This window comes from Chanodichthys erythropterus, chromosome 11 (genome assembly GCF_024489055.1).
Source record: "Chanodichthys erythropterus isolate Z2021 chromosome 11, ASM2448905v1, whole genome shotgun sequence".
In the NCBI taxonomy this organism is placed as follows: domain Eukaryota; kingdom Metazoa; phylum Chordata; class Actinopteri; order Cypriniformes; family Xenocyprididae; genus Chanodichthys; species Chanodichthys erythropterus.
Genome location: NC_090231.1, coordinates 12810119 through 12829846, shown reverse-complemented (window position 1 = coordinate 12829846; position 19728 = coordinate 12810119). Strand labels below are relative to the sequence as shown.

The following is a 19728-nucleotide window of genomic DNA, read 5'->3' as shown; positions in this document are numbered from 1 at the left end:
GTTTCAGCTCAAAATACCCCATAGATTTTTTATTATTCAATTTTTAACTGCCTATTTTAGGGCATAATTAAATATGCACAGATTCAGTGACCGTCCCCTTTAAATGCTCACCATCCCCGCCCCCAAGCTCGCAACTCTATAATACATTGCATAAACAAAGTTCACACATCTATATATAACCCTCAAAATGGATCTTTACAAAATGTTCGTCATGCATGCTGCATGCATGCATCAGATCATGTAAGTATAGTATTTATTTGGATGTTTACATTTGATTCTGAATGAGTTTGATAGTGCTCTGTGGCTAACGGGGCTAATGCTACACTGTTGGAGAGATTTATAAAAAATGAAGTTGTGTTTATGAATTATACAGACTGCAAGTGTTTAAAAATGAAAATAACGACGGCTCTTGTCTCTGTGAATACAGTAAGAAACGATGGTGACTTCAACCACATTTAACAGTACATTAGCAACATGCTAACAAAACATTTAGAAAGACAATTTACAAATATCACTAAAAATATCATGATATCATGAATCATGTCAGTTATTATTGCTCCATCTGCCATTTTTTGCTATTGTTCTTGCTTGATTACCTAGTCTGATGATTCAGCTGTGCAGTTACAGACATTAATACTGCCTTGTCTAATGCTTGAACATGGGCTGGTATATGCAAATGTTGGGGGTGTACATATTAATGATCCCGACTGTTGTGTAACAGTCAGTGTTATGTTGAGATTCACCTGTTCTTCGGAGGTCTTTTGCACAAATCAAATTTACATAAGAAGGAGGAAACAATGGTGTTTGAGACTCAATGTATGTCATTTACATGTACAGAACTCTATTTAACTATGCCGAGGTAAATTAAATTTTCAATTCTAGGGCACCTTTAAAGATCAAAGTACAGCACAAAATAAAGTTATTGTCGGTGAAAAGAAAGATTAGATTCTTTCAGCATGAAGGACTCGTGCTAGAATTGATATGGAAAAAAACAATGCCATCATTGCTCTTCGTATAATTTTGTATCAAGCGCTGAGGAAGATCCAAAGCTGAAATTCAGATATGGTAATGGGCGTTTCATTTCCAAAATGCGCTGTACGTGGTAGACCGATCACAACAGACTGAGCCGTCTGACCAATCAGAGCAGAGTAGCTCTCAGAAAGGAGGGGTTTAGAGAGACTGAATCTTCAAACAGACCATTTTTAGACTCATTGAGAAATGAAGTGATGTGAAATGTATATTATGAGAAAATGTAAGTTTTTTTTTTTTTTTACTTTGATGCATGTAAACCTATTGTAGAGGACCTCCAAAACAAAATTAGGAACCTTTAAAATAGTATAATAGGGGCACTTTAAGACTAAATGATTGGAGAGTTCCGAAATACATGAACATGGATGAATCGTTCACTATAAGATCTATAACAATCATTTACAAAATATATAGGGTGCGGTTTACATGCCAACTTCAGATGTAATATTCAGAATAAATTGTAATATTTCTAGTTCCTGTCTGGTATGGAGTTTGAGTCATCGGTACTCTTGATTAAGTCTGATCACTGCTTTCTAAACTCAGTGTTAGAAAGGCAGTGGCTCATTTCCACTTATAATTGTGTACAAGTCTTCAAGTACATCATTTACACATACTGTAAGTTTGTTCTTGCCCTCTGTCTATTTCCTTGCATAGTATATGCATGGGTATAGCAGGAATACTCAGCAATGACAGCAGTTAGAAGAAGAAAAAATTAAGCGCAAACTTGTGGATGAATCATGATTTCTCTGTGAAAACATTCACACGTTTTTTCCACATAAGTATGTGCATATTCACGGTTAGTGAATGAAACCCAATGAGACAGAAAGGGAAAAGAGGAAGTTGAAGTCAGAGCTGGTGAGAAATGGAAAATTCATTATAATAAAGATTGGAAGGACAGATTTAACTTTTGCTGTTTTGATGTCATCAAAAAAAAAGCAAATTAGTGTACAGATCATTAACTTCCCTTCCTGTATGTTTGCTTTTTTCCTACAGTGTTGAACGGGCCCCCCATGTCGGTAAAGAAAGAGAGGGAGACAGAGCTTTTGATGGCGCGGAGGGAACAACGCAGCGGGGAGGTGATCTGCATCGACGACTGAATTCAGCGCCTCCCAACCCACACACACACACACAAGCTGATTCAGTCAAAGGACATCTGCATGCAAACGTAAACACGACTATTCCTGAACACATACATGCACACATGCACATGCAGTTTGACGAATGAACAGACTACCCTCAGTATCACGGCAGCACTTTCACAACACCTCGAGTTTCAGCTACTTCAGAGCTTACACTCGCCTTTGGTTACTTCCTCCCGAATACGTATGTGCGCATATACACACACAAACATTTTATTTCCTTTCCTCTCATAACTATCTGTCCCAAATCAGCCTCACATTTTAGAACAATCCACATGCTCACGTTCATCCGAAGTCCCGTAATCTCGACTCAGACATGAAGCTGCATGTATGTGGAATAGCTTCACATCACCCGCAGTGATTTGTTTTCCGACAGCATGCACCTCACAGTCCACGGTTTAGTCAAGAAAAATGCCTGTGCATTGAGCTGTGCCTACTCTAGCATAGTGCAGTCTTTCAAGAAAACCCTCATCATAAGCTAGCGTGACAGTTTTAGAGTGCCATGTACCATAAGCTTCAATTTTAAAGCAATCTTTAAAGTGCCCCTATTATGCTTTTTCAAATACTTTCCTTCAATGAAGTGTGTATATAGCTGTTTGTGAATGTAAAACGTCTGCACGACAAATACATTTATTGTCTCCTAAAAGAAAGAATTGATTCTGAACTGCAGAAATGAGTCGTCAGCAATTCCAATCTCACATTTGTATAATGCCAGCATATGGTCTTCATTGGCTGCCCACGAACAACTTCTACTTTGACCCTCAAACACTGTAGTTGTAGCTGAGGCCTGGAAGAGTTTGGTTCGACATGGTCAACTTGTCGAGAAGACGCTGTTTTCAGCGCTGCGAATCCACCTTGATGCACTTCAAAAGGATGAGGACTTGCGCTGGAATTGATATGGAAAAACAGACGCCATCGTCACTGCTTGTATTGCTGTGTATCAAGTGCTGAGGAAGCTTCCACAGCTGAAATTCAGATATGGTAATAGGCCTTTCATTTCAGACCAAGTTTAAGCGGTAGACCAATCATAACAGACTGGGCCGTCTGAGGGGTTTAGAGAGACTGAATCTTCAAATTAAGCATTTTCAGACTGAGAAATGAGGCGATGTGCAATGTATATTATGAAAAACATTAAAGTGTTTTTTGACCTTGGATGCATGTGAATCTATTGTAGAGGACCTCCAAAACAACATTAGAAACCTTTAAAATCGCGTAATAGGGGCACTTTAATCTTAATGTATGAAAGGGATTGTTCACCCCAAAATTAAAATCAATTCATTATTTACATTCCAATCCCGTGTAAAGGATTATTTCACTTAAAAATGAAAACTACCCCAAGCTTTACTCGCCCTCAAGCCATCCTAGGTGTATATGATTTTCTTCTTTCTGATGAACACAATCAGAGTTATATTACTAAATATCCTGACACATCCAAGAGTTATAATGCCAGTGAATGGGAAACAACAAGTATGAAGCCCAAGAAAGTGCATCCATCCAACATAAACGTGCTCCACATGGCTCCAGGGGGCCGTCTTAAGCGAAGCGATGTAAGAAAAAATATCCATATTTAACAAGTTATTAAGTAAAATATCTAGCTTCAGCCAGACAGCCTTCCGTATTCAACTTACAAAGAAAGTGTAACGCCTCTCTGAGTTCAAACGTTCTACGCCTTCCCTATTCAACTTACGGAAAAGCGTAACTGATGCGAATACAGAAGTTAAATGTGGAAGGCGGTCTGGCGGAAGCTAGATATTTTATACATTTATGATGGATGGATGCACTTTCTTGGGCTTCATACTCATTGTTTCCTGTTCACTGCCATTATAAAACTGCGTCAGGATATTTATTAATATAACTCCGATTCTGTTCATCAGAAAGAAGAAAACCATCTATACACCTAGTATGGCTTGAGGGTGAGTTAAGCTTGGGGTAATTTTCATTTTAAAGTGAACTAATCCTTTAAAGGGATAGTTCACCCAAAAATGAAAATTTGATGTTTATCTGCTTACCCCCAGCGCATCCAAGATGTAGGTGACTTTGTTTCTTCAGAAGAACACAAATGAAGATTTTTAACTCCAACCGCTGCCGTCTGTCAGTCAAATAATGGGAGCGAATGGGAACTTGGATCAAAAAGAGACGAAAAAACTTGCATAGACAAATCCAAATTAAACCCCGCGACTCGTGACGACACATCGATGTCCTGAGACACGAAACAGTCAGTTTGTGTGAGAAACCGAACAGTATTTATATCATTTTTTACCTCTAAAACACCACTATGTCCAACTGCGTTCAGCATCCGGTTAGTGAGGTCTGATCGCGCTCTGACAACGACAGTGATGTCTGAAATATATGCGTGAAACATCACTGTCGTTGTCAGAGCGCGATCAGGCCTCACTAAGCGAGTGCTGAACGCAGTTAGACATGGTGTTTTAGAGGTCTAAAATGATATAAATACTGTTCAGTTTCTCACACAAACCGATTGTTTCGTGTCTCAGGACATCGATGTGTCGTCACGAGTCGCGGGGTTTAATTTGGATTTGTCTATGCAAGGTTTTTCGACTCTTATTGATCCAAGGTCCCATTCGCTCTCATTATTTGACTGACAGATGGCGACGGTTGGAGTTAAAAATCATCATTTGTGTTCTACTGAAGAAACAAAGTCACCTACATCTTGGATGCGCTGGGGGTAAGCAGATAAACATCAAATTTTCATTTTTGGGTGAACTATCCCTTTAACTTTGTTTTTTCCACAGAACATAAAAGAAGGTATTTTGAAGAACTGTTTTTTTGTCCACACAATGAAAGTCTTTCATTGTATGGTTAAAAAAAGAAAAATTCAGAATATATATTTGTTACAAAGAAGAAAACAGATTTGGAACAAATTTCATTTTGGGGTAAACGGTGCCTTTTAGGACATGGGGTTTAAGCATAGTGATGATTTGGTTTGGGAGGATATATATACATTTTTTAAAAAGAGGGGGGAAAAACGATACCAGTACCCTGGCTAATTTTCTGCATCAACACGAGGTATAGTTTATAACCTACCACGACAGTAAGGAAGTAATGTATTATGTTCGATTATAACAGTATTGGCTGCAGTATTGCCTTGGGATAAAAAGACATGTTTGTAATGAAGTTATTTAGCCTTATATTGGGACATCAAGCATTGATATGTAGAGTTCCCTGCCTTTTTAAGTATTGACCCTTAATCTTGCGTTACAGTGAGGTGAAGAGACCTCCCTAATAACGTTCAAGATTGTTACTGAAGCACGTCTGGCAGTCCTGTAGTTTCCAAACTCCTCTTTCTCTCTTTCTCTGTCATGCCCCCATCACTTCACCCTCACCTTCTTTCATTGAATCACATCTCACTCCTATCCTTTATTCACATTTCTACTTGTTTTTACGAGCTCTTTGATATTGTTTGCATATTTAAACCCGGTTTCATTGTGTTCTCCTGTTTTTAATTCTTGTTATTACAACTAAGATTATTGTTGTTGCTCTTGATGTTGTCCTTGATGTTACGATTGCGAAGCTTCTACCAAATGAAAATAATAATAATAATAAAAAAAACATTGTATGTTTGGTCCATGACATTTCTCTATAGCGGACCTCTTGTAATAATATTCCATGAAGAGGTTGAACGGACTTCGGAATGATTGATATCATTGCTATCTAACAGACATCGCTTATATCTAGATTCGGGGCTTGCCAACAAATAACCTGTATACAGTGGATCACATGTAACCATGAAATTGAAAACATGAATGCATATATTCAAATCAGCAAATGAAATTCCTTCTGCTGTGTTTCTTCATGATCTTTGGCTCCTACAAATGCAAAGCCTTGTAATGTAAATCGCCTTAAATGGTAATACAGCTGTAAAGGGTTAATCAGCAGATGTGAACTCTGTATATGGCTGCAGTTGTACTATCCCTAGCTAGGCCTCAACTCTGACAGATCACGAGTTGAAATGTTAATTTATTTGCCCCAGTATAGTTCTGAAATATTGTTAATTTCAGTGCTTGGTATTATTTGGGAGAGTTGTGTCAAAACAAGCACTTTCTGTCCATTTTTCATTTCTGTCTTTTAATACTTTTTTGTTTTCAGCCTTTTTTGCATTTTGTTTGTTTCCTGCTAAGCGTTACTGTGTACGTTGTGATTCCAGACCGTCAGTGACATTGTTGTGATCAACATTCGGCACACCGAACGGAACATGTTAATAATGCATCTTTCTCTCTTTTGTTTTGTTTGTTTGTAATAAAATAAAAATTCAAATGAACAATTTCTGGTTTGCTGTGCTTGTTATCGAGTTATCGAAAGAGATGATACAAGGTTGGGAGAATTTGAGCAGAATTTGAGCAGGGCTCCAGACTGTGACTAAACAAAGAAATGAATTTGCAAAAGTAATTTAAAATCCAGTTGGGAATGTTTTGTAGCGTCCATAAGCAGTTTCGACACTTGTTAAAGTGCAGGCCAGTGTCTTCTACAAGCAACCACGAATGCAGTGCAGCCATGATGTCTGATTCGTGAACAAATGACTCTTATGAACCGGTTCTTTTTAATGTGTCACTCAAAAAGATTCACGAAACAGCCCCAGATGCCCTGTCCCAAATGCCAACTTCATATGCACTTAGGTCTTGTGGACTGAAGCCCAAAATATACTTAGTTTTTTTTACGCATATGTGAACGCACAGCCTTGCAATGTATGGAGTTATAGTTGTACAAATGAGGGTACTTTCTAACCTCTTTGCACAATCTCTCGTCTATGTAGGCCTCCATTGTCGCTGTAGCTTGCATGCGTTCCGGTGTGGTGAGAAATCGAGTCCCCCCAGGAATTGGGTCTCCTTTAGGACCCCAAGTGATCCCATTGGTTCAACTGACTTTTAATGGGTAGTATTTTTAGCGCCTGATTATAATTCCTGCAAAATCACGTTATGATTTATGTAATGAAATGTGTTATAATAATGACCATTATTGTGTTTTATATTACATGGTTCATTAATATACTAGTATGTGACTGAAGCTATAGGTTATGAAATCAAGCATTTCTCGTTCTTACCGTTTTTTAGTTAATGTACTAGCATAGCATACATCTACCCGATTAGCCTGCTAGCTTAGCTTATATTAGGTATGTTTTTTGCTTCCAATATCTGTTTCCAGTTTGTTTTGTTAAGCAATACAGAGGCATTGATTTTATACTTCAAGCATGTTGTTTGTGCAGTTTATGTAATAAACATACAACAGTGAAATAGGTTATAATTGTGGGGGGTGGTATGCGTGGTTACAAAAATCCACCGATGCACGTACGCCATACTATTCAGATGACGAAATACACATTACACACATTGTATGCTGACCCTCACGTACACATAAAAAGTAAAGTATACTTTGGGCTTTACAATGGCTGTTCTCAGAATTGTGAGATAAAAAATCTTTCAGAGCCTAACTGACAAATCCGCAAGTCATTTTTCCTTATGTTTAATTTGAAACGTACCAGGAAATGTTTCTGTGATGATTACTTTAGGTTTGTACCATTGTGTCTTGAGCTTGATGATTCACACAAAAAAAGAGCATTTGTTTTATCCATCTTCTTGCCTTTGGTATTGTCAGACTTAAAATGAAACATGCCATTTAAAGTGTCAACATCTGGTATTTTCTCTGTTTGACTATTATTTAATATTACACTATAATTGACGGAAGTAATGTAACTTGCAATGTAACTTCTTCAACTGTTTTACAGGTACTTTGGCCTCCAAATCTCCAGAGATTACATTCTTGATACCTTCTCAATTCCCGTAAATGTCGTAAACTGATTTACAGGGGAAAAAAAAAAATTAGATGCTCTAAAAAAATATGGCCATGAAAACAAAGAAACACCTTGTGTGCATATTTGGACATCAAAACTGCCTCGGTCTCCTCAGATTCACACGTTTACTCTCGCAGGATCTGTCTGTACTTCATCTCGACTATAGGTCAGGTTTATCTTGGATGTTTTAAAAGCAGAAACTGCCGCTAGCCAAATGTGAATTTTGTGCGAGGAGTGAACCCAAACAGACGAAAAAAACCTACTGAGTAGACAAGGGGGAAGGAATGGGGCTAGAAATCAGGGGGGAATAAGCACATGTTTTTCCTCAAAAGGTTTTCAACTATTTGCTGCAGATTCCAATACAGGAAGTGAGAGTCCAGAAGCAAGTGGAAATGAGAAGGTTTGCGAGGGTCCGTATGAGGGTTCAGGAAATACAAAGAGGAAGCCAATTGCGTTATTAGGAAACCCATTTGGGCCAAAGTGCATTTCGAACGGCGGTTGTAACTTCAATTTCAGATTTAATTAACAGTATTGACAAGATTTACAAAAGGCTTGAGGAGCGGTAGGTCAGGTAGACATTGACAGATTCGAGTCACCAGTGGTTTCATACATTTCTAATTAGTGAGATTAAATGAAAATCTGCAACTTTACCTTTTAAAAAAATAACATGAAATTGCACATTATATAAAAACTAAAGGCATACTGTGACTTTTTTAAAGGTCTAAACCGTCCATACCATCAACCTGTACGCATAGTCCACTTTCAGTAACAGTACAGTACACAAAATACATCATCTGCTTCAAGAAGTCACTGCCTTTTCCTTGATAAATATTAATATGTTTCATATATCACAGTGACAGTGTATTTGGAGAGAAAAGGTGTGTGGCTTGTTGTTTCAAATTGATGCAACAACAATAAAGTTATTTAATGTATATTTAGTCACTCAGAATTTTCATAACAACCAACCAAAACTTTCATTTTTCTGCGCTGAACCCATCCAGTGGTAAGGCAGTTCAGGAACTGGGGCAACTCTGTTTTGGTCCAGCCAAGTAACCAGTGGTGAAACCTCTCATGCTTGTAGTGGCCTGCAACGCTGCTGAAAATTCATAGTCCTTCTGTTCAAACTGGTTATGCCAGTATATAAGCCAACCACGCTGCTGGAGCAATGTCTCTGGTATGCTGTAATTAAATGCTATATTTATATAGTAGAAATTGTGCTGGTTTGCGTTTAATAAGGCATTTGCAGCCAGACCGACAGAGTACCAAATGATTCTCCATAAATTGGTCCAACAAGGCAAGTTGTGCAGTCATTAACATCCCGATGACATCTTAATGGAAGGGCACTTGCGTTCATAAAGGGGTCATCTGTGACCGTGGACAGCTGGTTATAGAAACGTTCCTCGCCGAGTCAAAATTTCCTCTGTTAAGGCAATGCCAGGTTCAAAGAAACAGGTTTAGGTTAGGTACTTTTGGAGCAGTGATCTGTGGAAAACTATAAAACTATGTTGTCCATACAGTTGAGGCGTCTGGAAAAATGTCCATGCCTCTAGTTGACTTTGAAGAGGCCAAAGTAGTGTTTGCCCGACATCTGCAGACTGAAAGAACTTCCGGTGACGGCCTTCAGCTCGGCGCCCTTGTTAAGGCGTAGGAGGCCGGAGACCTGGCAAGGCTTCAGGAAGTGAAACTTGTGGGAGCCAGAGGCTGGTGTGGTTCCGTACCCCTCGATGCACTGGAGTGAAGGGCCTTTAGAGACGGACACCTCGAGCTTCACGTACTGACTCTGGTTCTCGTTGAAGTGTACCTGGAGGTGGAAATGCAGAGAACAAGTGAAACAGGAATGTTATGAGAGAGTAGATGGAGCAAAAAAAAATCAACAGGGAGCAAAAGAAGAAGTTATGATTAAACCAGAAGCCTTTTGATTTTATTTCTCAAGAACCACAGAAAGTTGAATTGGAAATTCAACACCGGTAATGCATTCTGGGAAATTAAGTTTTTTTGCAGACATGCATTTCCACAACACTTCATTTATTAAATATGATCAAATCTTTCTTTCTATCTATCTATCATTAATAAGTAATCAAATACTGTCATTTAAAGCTGCAGTCCATAACTTTTGCCTCTTTGTCACCATCTCTGTTTGAAACCTGCAATTGCAGTTATTTGCAGAGTTATCGTCGTTACGTGGGTTGTGCTCGGCACGGCTCCTCAGCGCGGATGAATCTAATGTTTGCTGTTAGTCACCACATCGGTGTGGATACTGTACTTCAGAATCACAGATTCTACATTTTGGAAGTATGACCAAAATAAGAATTTTCACCAGAAAATGTCATCTGAACAAGTAAGTAACGTGTCTGCCACTTTTGTTCTGGCCAACTGAGGAAATAAAGTAATAAATCACGCTGCAAAAGGTGATTAAATCTAACGATCACTTAGCTTGGATTACGTCAAACCATGCAAATTATTATTATTCTTTGTTCTCAAATCATTATACTTTGCTCTCAAATTATTAATGTTAACAACATCAGCATTGCGTGGCTATGTGTATTTAGTGTGTATTAGCGTTACCTGTAGATTTCAATTTCTGTAGCCACTCCGCAGTCTGAAGTCTTTTGCTTTTAACTACGGGTGAATCTCCAGTTGTCACTGATGATTGTCATTTGGACCTTTCTGGATTACAATCCGCCATCGAAATGACAAGTTTCATTATTGCAGCTGCTGTGAGAAAAGGCTATAAATGATCCGCCACCAGCAGCATCACATGCTGTATAGCCTACTAGCTGGGACTATGTAAACAGACGTGATGCAAAGACGAACAGTGGCATGCTTGAATTTCCCGTGGAAACCCACCAGTACCATCCGGTAAAACATTATTACAAGCTTACTGTTGTGAATCGGGCTAAGGTAAGGAGATAGTTTTGAACACTGGCTGGTTATGTACTTGCTCAAAAATTGATTTTGAAACATTTTGAACCAAAAAAGTTTTTTTTTGGCATAGACCCCGCTGTCGGTGATCTGTCAACCATCCTCCATTGTTTCAACGACAGCCGGTAATGTCTCCTAAGAAACATAAGTGTTCTGTTGTGGGATGTAATAATGAACATAGTAGTTTTCACTCACTTCCGACATCAGAGCCACTGAAAACGCAGTGGATGGATTTTATTTATGAAGGAAAGGCGCCACTCAAAATTCCAAAATACGTTTATGTTTGCGCGAATAATTTTTTGACTGACTGTTTTGAGAACGAGGGTCAATTCAAAGCAGGTCTTGCTTCGAAGTTAATCCTCAAGTGTGGATCGTTGCCTACTGTTCGCGATACAACGTCACCTCCAGAAGAAGTAAGTGTATTTAATGTTTTTTGAGCAAATAGTCATTTCAGTCGATGCCAGCCAATTCAATAACAAATGCGTCTAAAGTTGTTGTCGTCGTCGTAGAATGTCTGTGTATATATTTTAAACCTTGTTTGTATAGTGTGTATCTAACGTACTTAGCAAACGTTATCACAGTGTGTGTGTGTGTGTGTTGCACATCCATAATTGCAAAGGGGACGCGATTAAAACTCTATAAGTACATAAATGTATCGAATAACCATTCAGAGACGTCCTGCTCCATTCTCAATTGTTTCTTCTGCCAGAGTCTCTTCATCATCTGGGTCTGATTCCGGTTCAAACATGTACGGCTGAATGCCATACAAAACAGCGGGTCTCTCACTCTCAGCCATTCTGCTTCTACCGACTGTTTATTGCCATAGGTATGCAAGTTACGCCCTCATCCAAAGGCAGGGCGGGGATATGCAGTTCATTTATATTTAAGGTGGTACACACCAAAACAGCTCTTTTTAAAACAGGCCCCAAAAATGACATTTTCAAATGGTTATAATAAATTAACCGTGGGGTATTTTGTTCTGAAACTTCACAAATACATTCTGGGGACACCCAAGACCAATATTACATCTTGTAAAAAGGGGCATAATAGGTGCCCTTTAACATATAAATATAACATCTAATGATAAAATGTTTTTTTTTTTTTTTTAATGTAGCCTTCTCCCTTTAAATACTTTGGTCACTTCAAGAATAATTTATGAAATTTTATAGTATTTATTTGAACGAATTAAAAGAGCAGTTTCACGTCTATCCTTGTATTGTTCAACTGGTCGAGGTTGATATGTGATTTAGAAAGTAATTACTAATGAGTAATGTAATACTTTTTAGAGAGAATAATTAGTACAGTAATCTGATTACACTGTTGAAGATGTAGTTAGTAGCTAGTAATTAATAGTAATAAACACTTTATATATATTTATTTATATTTTTATATATATTTATTTATATTTATATTTTTATATATATATATATATATATATATATATATATACACACACACACACTGTCTCTCTTAATATATGCTACCATTGCAGGTGATGTGCATGGAAAGTTTGCAGAAAACTGGTCTTTTTTAACTCACTTGACAGTACAGGAAGTAGACTCCGTTGCGCTCCACTTTGAAGGTGCCGGTCTCTGGATTATAATGAACTGCCCTGCTCATATTCAGCTGCTCCTCAGTCCATCCTTTAATGACTCCCTCGTTCCCCACTAGGACGCACACATTATTAGAGAATATTCCACATGATGCATATATATATATATATATATATATATACACACACACACACACACTTCCAAAAAACTCACCTTTTTGGAATGAATCATTGGTTACTGTTGAAAAATGAGATAATGACATGTATATTAGACTGGGGGGGAAACAGAAATTGGGTGTTTCATTGATAAATGAAATGATTTGCAAAACTGTCAACTTACTCTCAAAATGAGAGGCCACTTTTCGTCCATTTCCTTTCCTCCCTCCCACTTGCAAGATAAAGACAAAAGAAAGGCATGTTTTGGAAAAAGAGACAAAACTCTCTGGGATGCAGATAAGAGTCATCCATGTGGAGCTCCTGCAACTTCCAGCATTAAACAGCTGTGCAGATGCAAACATCATGGATTAATCTAGAATAATTTATACACCAGCTGAAGTCCTGATTGTCAAAGCAGATGCTGAAATATTTCCTTTCAGCTCTGTTCTACACTTCTCCTAGCCTTTGTTTTCAGAAACAGGCACCATGCACAGTATTTTCTACTTTCACCCCACCAGCTGGTTCCAGTCAACAAAGAGGCAAAACTTAAAATTATACACTGCAAGAATGAACGAAATGAATTTTTGGCTCTTTCTTAACCTTTCTCATACAGAAAATAATCTTCCTATGAAATGAGACAGATTAACAGCTATGGCTACCGTTCAACTAAATGCAGTTATTCAAACAAACCACCTTGAGAAATGTGTTTTTTTCTTTGCCCTTCTCCCTCTCGAATCTCGCCTCAGGGAAGCTGCCTGAACTCCCGGTAGTCTGTCAAAATATGCAATGACTGATCACCTATGTCTCAGACTTCAAAAGGAACCTCATAGAAATGGTTAAAGCGACTGTTATTTCTGGCTGACCGTTTCAACTTGTAGCCGTGACTGTCCCTAAGGGGCACTATTCTGGGCTAGGAAAACAATATATTTTAAGGAATGATTGTGGATAAGCATTTTGGCTCTGAAATCAGACAGCCGTCAGGTGTCAGCTGAAGACTTGCGGCTGCTCATTAGACTTCTGAAGGTCCATCTGTTCAACACTAATGTCTATTTTGTTGATCTTTTTAGCCTGAGCTTCTCACTTTCTGTTGTTTTTACCCTGTTGGCACTGTTTTTTTCCACTGTGTACTCGGGAGAATGGCCTTGAGATGCCTTATCGCATAATTGCAACAGAATTAAATCAGGTCTATTGCTAATTAAAGCTATTTCTGTCTTCAATGCAGGGGTCACTTGTTTTAGAAGGTTGCTAAAAACCAATATGCCCTTGCGGTCCTTGTGCCAGCAGGGTTTTGCCGGGTGCGTGTCCATCCAGCTCAAACCTGTAATTTCTGCTGTCATTCAGCCTGCTGCCTACTGTTTCCTGTTGCAGCTTTTGGAAACATATGCCCATGGTTTACCCAAGGTGCCTCGGTGTCCAAAACGGTTTGGTTTCTGTAAATATTCCGTGCAATGAGCAAAGATCATCCTTCTGCAGCTGGAAAGACTGCAGGTGATCCAAGGATTTCTGACAACAGCTGTCATGTGTCAGTTTTACGGCTACGTGTTTAATAGTGTTTTTATACATCTCCTGCATTTTTTTTAATCTCTACGGTTTTATTCACTTTCTTTCAAAGAGTAAACTTGAGATAATGAATGGTCTGTGTGTGAAACTATCTCAGATTTTACTAGTCAAGTGCTTTGAATGGATTTCAATAACTGGCTTTATGCCTGACATTATGACATATGATGTCCTTCAGTACCATCTCTGCGGAACCTCTGACTCTCCAGCAGTTCGCGTTTTTCCAGGATGAGCTGGAAGATGGCCTTCCGCTGCATATTCACCTGCAAGAGAGAGAAATAACAAGTGAGAGTAGAAGACAATAACATTTTTCAACACGCTCAACAGCTTTTGCAGACAGATATGGGAGACAGACGACACCAGCGTGACTGGGCCAGGAATGGAACCTAAATATGTGTGTCAAGTTTGAGCAGGCCACTGGGGAGAAACACTGCTGGCTTCTATTAACTGGCGTTTTGTGGGTAACCCATGCAGTAGTCATTGCTTTTGAAATAATCAAACCCAATCTGGAGGCGTTCCTGAGCGAGACACAAACAAAGTCACCAGAAGCCTGGCAAACACTAAAACTCAGTTTTTAATAGGTCAACCACTTCCCCTAAATGAAAACCAGTAACAACACCTTGTAATGTTTTGTTTTTTTACCTTAATGCAATACATTCCGGGAATGCTTCTCTGTTAAAAGGAAACTTTAAATTAAGTGGAAAAGAAAAGCTGACAAACAATGTGACAAGCATGTGAAAGCTTTGTCAGCAGATTAACACATGTCTGGCAACAGGAACTGCGGTTGTGCCTCGAAGTGAAGTGAGTACCTGTCCATCTGGACTTTCAATCTACTCCATGCAAAGTATAACACACAGTTAGGGAGTGCACACAAATTGTACTATGCTACGAAAGACAAAGTTAGAATCATATGCAGAGACATTGGAAATGCTTTTTGTGCTTTTTAAGGGTGAAATATTTGGGGGGAATGCAATACTTAAATTAATATGCACAGTAAATTGCTTGCCCATGTGGAAAAAGATGTACTGTTGCCAGATAATGCTTACAAAACATCAGATAAATGTAGCTGAAGCCAAACTGAAACTGTAAATATTTAAGTTTTTTAAAAATCTGAAAATCCACAGAAAATATTCCCTGCATTTACATACATAAACAATGGCTGCATCTGAAATTGCATTCTTCCCTACTATATAGTAGGCAAGAAACAGTATGTGACAAAAAAAATTGCAGTACTCATAAAAGAGTTGGCAAAAAGTACCCGGATGACTTGCTACTTCCGGTGAGATTCTGAAGTGTGCATACAATGGACACTTTATTATCCCATGAGGCCACGGGAGAGGATTTGTGATTGGAAGTGAAGGGACGTAACTGATGCTGGTAGGTCACATAATAATGACAACATCCGAATTACATCCATACTACAGACATTCATACTATATAGAACATTTTTTAGTAGTCGTCAAGTAATTACCAGTTTTGGGGGTAATGCATTAAAAGTAACTTGAGTTACATAATCAGATTACTTTTTCAAATAACTAGTGAAGTAACGCATTACTTTTTCACTTTTACAACAAAATATCTAAGTTAAATATCTTTTTCACATTTGACTTACAGCTCTCCTGTCCCCATGTTGAGAGAAATAAAGTGCAAAGGTGTTTTATGCGTTGTGTGAACATGAAGGTTATTGTTGTTCTAGACTAAATGTGAACATGTATACTCAACTCACTTGCATGAAAATATTCAGTATTTTAAAAAAAACTGTGAAATGCAATCTCAGAATTTTACGGTAACCTGTAATAATTAACTATATAATAAATTAAACAAATATACTTTATGTATTTAATCTCAATTTATTAACCAATGTCTTTGCTGCTGACCTTCAATGATTTAATTCAACCATACTAATAAGCAGAAATAACTTTAGATTTAGAAATAAGTGTTGAACTTCCATCTCCTGTATCCTGCGCCCTCTACTGTACAGGTGTAAATATGCATTTCCTTCAGCCTGAGGCTTATTAATTTCACTTTTGGTGTGAAAGGGGATTAACATTTGCCAAAAATAGAACCTTTATTTGTTGTTATTAAAAAACAATCAAGCAAGCCCAGCCCAGGTGAGAATAAGTAATGCAAAAGTAATGCATTACTTTTCAGAAAAAGTAACTAACACAATTAGTTACTTTTTTTAGGGAGTAACGCAATATTGTAATGCAGCACTTTTAAAAGTAACTTTCCCCAACACTGGTAATTACTTATTCAAAATAAGTACCTACTCATGTGATTTCTGACGTACGGAGCCCCGCACATGACATGCAAGAAAAAAAATGTAATCGTGCGCACGATTTACTAATTCGTTCCCTCAATTTACTAAAAAACGTGCGCACAATTTAGTAAATTGAGGGAAAGAATTAATAAATCGTTTCCTGCATGTCATGTCTGGGGCTCCGTATTGACGAAGCCTGAAAGTAGCGAACATATTTTCTGGCAATACTGATTGAAAACCTTGCTAACAGTTACTCGCTAGCATTACTTCCTAAAAAAAACTGTTCGGAGAATGAATTTAATCTACAAATAAGGTAGGGAAAAAATAAGCATACTTTTAAATCTATAACGGTCTGTGTGTTTGAGTGTGTCCTAAGTAGTGATGTTTCATTCGAATCTGTGTCGTGAAAAAATCTTTTAAGTGTTGAATTGCTCTCAAATCCTGTTGAAAAAACAAACAAACAAACGTTTGAATTTGAACTTTGCAACCGTTGAAAAAGTATGTTCTATAGCCTATAGTAATAATGTGTGTAGTATGAATGTAATCCGGACATACTACATCTGCCAGGTTGTCATTATCATGTGACCTACCAGGGTCAGCTGCATTGCTTCACCTCCATTCATAAATCCTCACCCGTTGCCTCATGGGATGGTAGTGTCCATCATATGCGCACTTCAGAATCTCGCCGAAAATAGTAGGTCATCCGGGAACTTTTCGCGTAAGTTACTGTTTTTCACTTAGCTACTATATATAGTATGAGAGTATTCGATTTCAGACGCAGCACTTTATCTGGTATTTCATTAATTATTTCGTCGTTGTTTTTTACCCGTTTGTCACACGAACAAGCAATTTAAGTGTAAAGAGCCTAAATTACAGCAAAAGTAATACCATGCTAATTCAGTAACCATGAGTTAATTCGGTAACAGCTAAGACCGATTCATAAGTGTTTTCGATTCACTAAAAAGAACCGGTTCACAAGAGTCCATCGTGCGGTAATCGCTCTACACTGGTCGCGGTGTATAATCTGATTCTCTAAAAAGAACCGGCTCAAAAGAGTCATTCGTTCTGGAATTAGTAGCAGTGTTAGGGCGCTGCTGAATAGTTGTGCAGGAACCCTCTGAGAACACAGCCTACTTTAGTAGTCTTTCCACATCGGCGGAAGAACGCACTTAACAGAACCGAACGTCACAAAATAGTCCTATAATTAAACTACACTCAAGATGACAACAAAGCCTTGCCCACTCATGAAAAAGTTGCCTATCTTTATCTGAGGGTAAGCTGCTCTAAATGGCTGCTTACATGTCGCAAATCATTTAACCATAATTACACAAACGCTTTTACGAGACACTATTGTCAATTGGCTTCGAAACGCGCTCGTGCCAAGTAGTCTAAGATTTCCAGTAAATTGCCCTAAACATGGAGCAAAATTGGCAACAAAACCATCACTCTTGGCAGCGACTTTAGAAACTAAATAGGCCATAACTCAGAGCACCCCGCGCGCAAAGTCTGGAAGGATCATAAAAACGCGTCCCGCAGACCCCCAGCGGTGCCGCAGCTGTATGTTTGTATAATCAAGTGCCTTGGAATTATATGATTACATTCCTTATGATATAGCTACCTCCCCAAAAAAGCTTTCATGCTCAGGACCACAAGAGCGTAAAATAACCTCGTGATTAAAAGAAAGAAAAAGAAAAAAGCGTAATTGCAAAGTCACTGCATGATTAGTGAGAACTGTCTTGACAAATGTGAATGAGAATGCGTGCACGCATGCATGCATCTGTCATGCACTTGAAAGAGAAAAACCAAAGCAAACGAGCCATCGCGTTTACCTGCTCTAAGCGCTCCTGCAGAGTTTGGAAAGACCTCGACAGGTCCCGCGTTTGTCGCAATGTCCACACTGTAAATATGGCACTGCACACGGCCAGTGACAGCGCGAGCGCGGCCATGAGCGACCAAACCAAGCGCAGTGTACGGATCCGTTTCCTCTGAAAAATTCGCTGCATTGTTGCGCACACGGGTCGTTTACCGTTCTGAAGCTTCCACATCAATCATTCTGTCCATATTCCACGAGAACATCTCTGAGCCTCTTTGGTAGGTCCCATGCGCTAGAGATTCTTCAACTTCAGTGCAGCGCGGTCAACGCGAACCCTGTTGCAAACGTTGCAAGATTGACCCCAGCAAATCAGTCGCCGCTGGCAGTGCTTTGGTATACGGAGAACTGTCTGCGTTTATTGCATAAACTGCAGCTGGCCCAAATGGCATAGCAATATTCCTTTCATTCTTGTGCAGAGGGTTGACAGTAGCAAAGCAATACTGTGGGATTTGGATTTTATTCGCATCTTCCAGAGACCTGATTCTTTGGCATGACTTCCTCGTGTTCTCTTTGATAAACAGATCATGGTCTAGTCCACAAGAGATGTCATTTCAAAGCACTTCTGCGTCCATGCGCTCAAGTATGCACTGCAGGGAAGTGAGTCCTGCACAGCAGTGGAAAACAGATTTCCTTCCCCCCTCGTGCGGTGCCAAGTATTCTTATTCTGTAGTGAAATACTATTTAGCTCTGTCCTGATTCAAATCAGCAAGTGCGTTTTTCCGCGTCTTTCTCTAGGGGGCTGGTTGAACAGGTTGTTCTCTAATGTTTTACAGAGTGTGGCCATTGACTAATGAAAGAGTTCTGATTAAATTGGCACCAAATTCCGTGTGATATTTTTGTGTTAAAACAGCACAATGACTCTATTTCATATTCCATCATTACACATTGTGGATTCTTTATGTAACCTGAATCAACTCATAAGATCTTTAGTAGAAGCTATGTGGCCTATAAAAAAAACTTTATGTGTGTGCTATTTCAGTGATTATTAAAATGTATTAACATCAAATGACATATAGATTGTTTGCTTGAGCTGGGTTTTATCTTTTAATCCTAAATGTAATATGTTGAATATGCTATTTCTAAAATATGTTGTCATTTTTATCTCCTCTGTGGTCTCTAAATTGATAGGCAATCTAATCAGTTTCCTGACATAAACGTCAATAATGTGAAGATGTGTGTAGTTCTGCTCTTCTTTCCCCCTCTCATAATAAGACCCAAACAACAGGCTGGTTTCCTGGCCATGAGTTTGAGTAGTATGAGTCAGAAAATGAGCAAATCAGAGCCATGCGTCTGATTCACAGTGTTTTACTCATTTAATTCGCTACGAGATTTTAATGGATTAAACGAAGGAACATATGTACTTCAAAACTGTTATCTAAGTTGTTATTAACATTGAAATACTATTTGAAATTCTCAGTGAAGTTCTCTGGAAAA

General features: G+C 38.6%; 2 protein-coding genes across 2 annotated transcripts in view; one reads left to right on the top strand and one right to left on the bottom strand.

Annotated features, from left to right (window-relative positions):
• chd3 (chromodomain helicase DNA binding protein 3) overlaps nucleotides 1-3601 on the top strand; it is a 66064-nt gene extending 62463 nt beyond the window's left edge. Inside the window, exon 40 of the mRNA XM_067401763.1 lies at nucleotides 2023-3601. Within this exon, the coding sequence (XP_067257864.1) occupies nucleotides 2023-2126 (104 nt within the window). The 3' untranslated portion in view covers nucleotides 2127-3601. The remainder of the gene's footprint in view (nucleotides 1-2022) is intronic.
• Nucleotides 3602-7440: 3839 nt separating this feature from the next.
• tnfsf12 (TNF superfamily member 12) lies at nucleotides 7441-18890 on the bottom strand. The gene is made up of 6 exons (XM_067401758.1): nucleotides 18251-18890; nucleotides 14343-14424; nucleotides 12789-12836; nucleotides 12663-12686; nucleotides 12436-12563; nucleotides 7441-9775 (listed from the first exon to the last, which is right to left on the bottom strand). Exons 1-6 carry the CDS (start codon nucleotides 18464-18466, stop codon nucleotides 9521-9523), a joined length of 753 nt encoding a protein of 250 aa, XP_067257859.1. The 5' UTR covers nucleotides 18467-18890; the 3' UTR covers nucleotides 7441-9520.
• Nucleotides 18891-19728: the final 838 nt, after the last annotated feature.

What these genes read in the sequence shown, in the direction of transcription:
- tnfsf12 (XM_067401758.1), bottom strand. Translation starts at nt 18,466, where the DNA reads ATGTGGAAGCTTCAGAACGGTAAACGACCCGTGTGCGCAACAATGCAG. An exon ending in TGCAGGAGCGCTTAGAGCAG is followed by an intron (nt 14,425 to 18,250) that starts GTAAACGCGATG and finishes TCTCTCTTGCAG; the next exon opens with GTGAATATGCAGCGGAAGGC. An exon ending in TCAGAGGTTCCGCAGAGATG is followed by an intron (nt 12,837 to 14,342) that starts GTACTGAAGGAC and finishes TTATCTTGCAAG; the next exon opens with TGGGAGGGAGGAAAGGAAAT.